This window comes from Contarinia nasturtii, unplaced genomic scaffold (genome assembly GCF_009176525.2).
Source record: "Contarinia nasturtii isolate CC-2019 unplaced genomic scaffold, AAFC_CNas_1.1 Cnas_scaffold_4272, whole genome shotgun sequence".
NCBI classification, from domain to species: Eukaryota; Metazoa; Arthropoda; class Insecta; order Diptera; family Cecidomyiidae; genus Contarinia; species Contarinia nasturtii.
This window is the reverse complement of record NW_022201567.1, coordinates 1-2328: the sequence shown is the minus strand read 5'-3', so window position 1 is coordinate 2328 and position 2328 is coordinate 1. Positions and strand designations below refer to the sequence as shown.

At 31.5% G+C, this 2328-nt stretch overlaps 1 protein-coding gene across 1 annotated transcript; it reads right to left on the bottom strand.

Moving 5' to 3' along the window:
- Positions 1-87: 87 nt before the first annotated feature.
- LOC116350527 (peptide transporter family 1-like) lies at positions 88-1193 on the bottom strand (the record flags this gene model as incomplete). The annotated part of the gene is made up of 3 exons (XM_031782332.1): positions 1154-1193; positions 522-1079; positions 88-170 (listed from the first exon to the last, which is right to left on the bottom strand). Coding segments are annotated over exons 1-3 (681 nt in total), but the record flags the coding sequence as incomplete, so codon positions are not given.
- Between the last annotated feature and the right edge of the window lie 1135 nt (positions 1194-2328).

Below are 2328 nucleotides of genomic sequence, written 5' to 3'. Positions count from 1 at the left end.
GCATGCTGTAAAGGAAATCAATAGCGAATTGAATACTGATTTACTAAACACTAAGAATATTTAAAAAAAAATACAAAAATGTCTTACCGTTATACATTTGAAGACTTGAAACATTGAATTTCCAGATGCTTTATTTTTTGTGTACCACTTTTTACCAGATAAGAATAAAACTGAAAGTAAAGGTCAAGTAAACCAATAATTTTGAGTTTTAAATATATGTGAATCTGAAAAAATCAGATTTATATTCGATCTAATTTCCCAGCCGCAAGTTCACTTTTAAATAGACGTTAATATTGTAGTTGTGGACATATGTTTCACAGTTGGGCACGGCAAAGATTTTTGCCGACAAAAGTTGATTTTATCCAACGTAAAACCATCTCATGGAAAGGATCTTGTCCCATGAGATATATTCAAACTGCACTTAGACCACCCATATGTGCCCATGAACCATAAGAAATACACATAAACTACCTGTAGCTGAGCTGTTATCACGAACACGACACAAAATTTATACAATTTACCAATTCCTGTGATCAAAAAACTGACGGATACTCCAAATGCAAGCGAATAGCAATCATCATCTCCAAAGCATTTAAATTTTGCTCGCAACATTGGTGTAACGGTCATTGAAACCAATGCAGCAGCATTTATGATTGCATAATAAATGGAAAAAAACTTTGTCATATAGTTAGCCTGTTCGGGAAGTTTGAATTGATCGCCAACAAATGCCGATTCGCATGGAACAATACCACCTGCGCCAAAAGCCATAAGTAACAAACCGATGTACGAAAGATTTTCACGTGAAATACCAATAGTTGGAAACGCAGCAACATCCAACACAATAATACCAGTGCAATAGATCAACAACAAGTAAAACATTGTTTTAAATTTTCCCAGCCAATTATCACTTAGGATGCCACCGAATATGTTTGCAAAATACACCAACATTGTGAACGCATGAAATTGTGTAGTTGCAACATTTTCATCTTTTTTCAGCTTTTCGGTGATGAAGAGCACTAATAGAGCGCTGGAAGCAATGAATTTTTTCGACCTTAAATGAATACAATTGAACAACTGAACTTTTTAAATGAAACAAAACGATGTATTGACAACATATTTTGCCATCATTTTATTATTCGAATTTAATATATACCTTTATCGGTAACTAATACACTTGGTTCTATAGTTTCCATTGATATTTTTTGAGTAGAATGTGCTTATACAATTTTAGATAGATGTTCAAATCACTCGAATCAGTTTTTTCTAAATAAATCATGAAACGTCAGTAGCGTTAATAGCTTCAATAGCTCTTTTTAAGATCAACATTTTATTAGGGTTCATTAACTTCGTATCTTATCAAATAGTATACATTTTTGATAACTCACTTCAAATTGCAAAAATGTTTATTCGGTTAAATATGGATTTGCTTATTTGTTTTTTATTCGGTTTTCTTTAAATCGAAGTTTTTCAGAATAAATTACAAAGAAATACACTCTCTCAAATCCAATAGATAGAAAAATAGTTTTTGTTTGATGAATGGCAACAATCTAAGTGAGAAAAATCGTAATCATCGATCACATTAATAACAACCGAAGATGTTTTGTTATTGACATATCATAACTCCATTGCCTATTTTAAATGTTTAAGATTTCGTTGGTGACATGTTGCTTTCACTGCTTAGTTTTGTACCATTTTGCGATAAGTGATTCGATTGTAGAAATTATTTTTCATTATATATTGACAATAGATTGGACAATTAATTCCAACCCCCCCTGATGTCAAACAATGAAAAAAGATTCATAACATACAACACCATCTCTTGGTATGCCACATATCTGTTTTTTTCTCCACAATGTGGAGAAAGTGTTTACGTATACGTATACGTTGACATTAATAATCTGTCAAAACCGTAAACACATTATTTTCATAACGCAATTTTGCGAGAGTTCCTATTAGTTGAAAAAAATTAAATTTTTGTGTGCAAACTGTAAGTTATTTTGTGATTTTATTGTGTTTAGATTGAATACGATTTCATAAATTGTTGAAAAGTGATTTTACAGTAACAAGAAATGTAAAGCAGAGAGAAAAAAACCAATAAATGAGTTTAGAACGTTTAGAATCATATGCACATTTTCGTGATATTCTAACCTCAATCGCTCTTCACTCTCAGTTTAACATTTTTTATATCAACAATTATTTTATAATTTAAACAGGAAACGCAAAATGGTTTGGTGCGATATATGCCAGCAGAATATTTCGGGAAACATTTACAAGCACAAAAGAGTTGAGCACAGTTGGGATCGAGGTGGTATTAAATTGATTAAACAG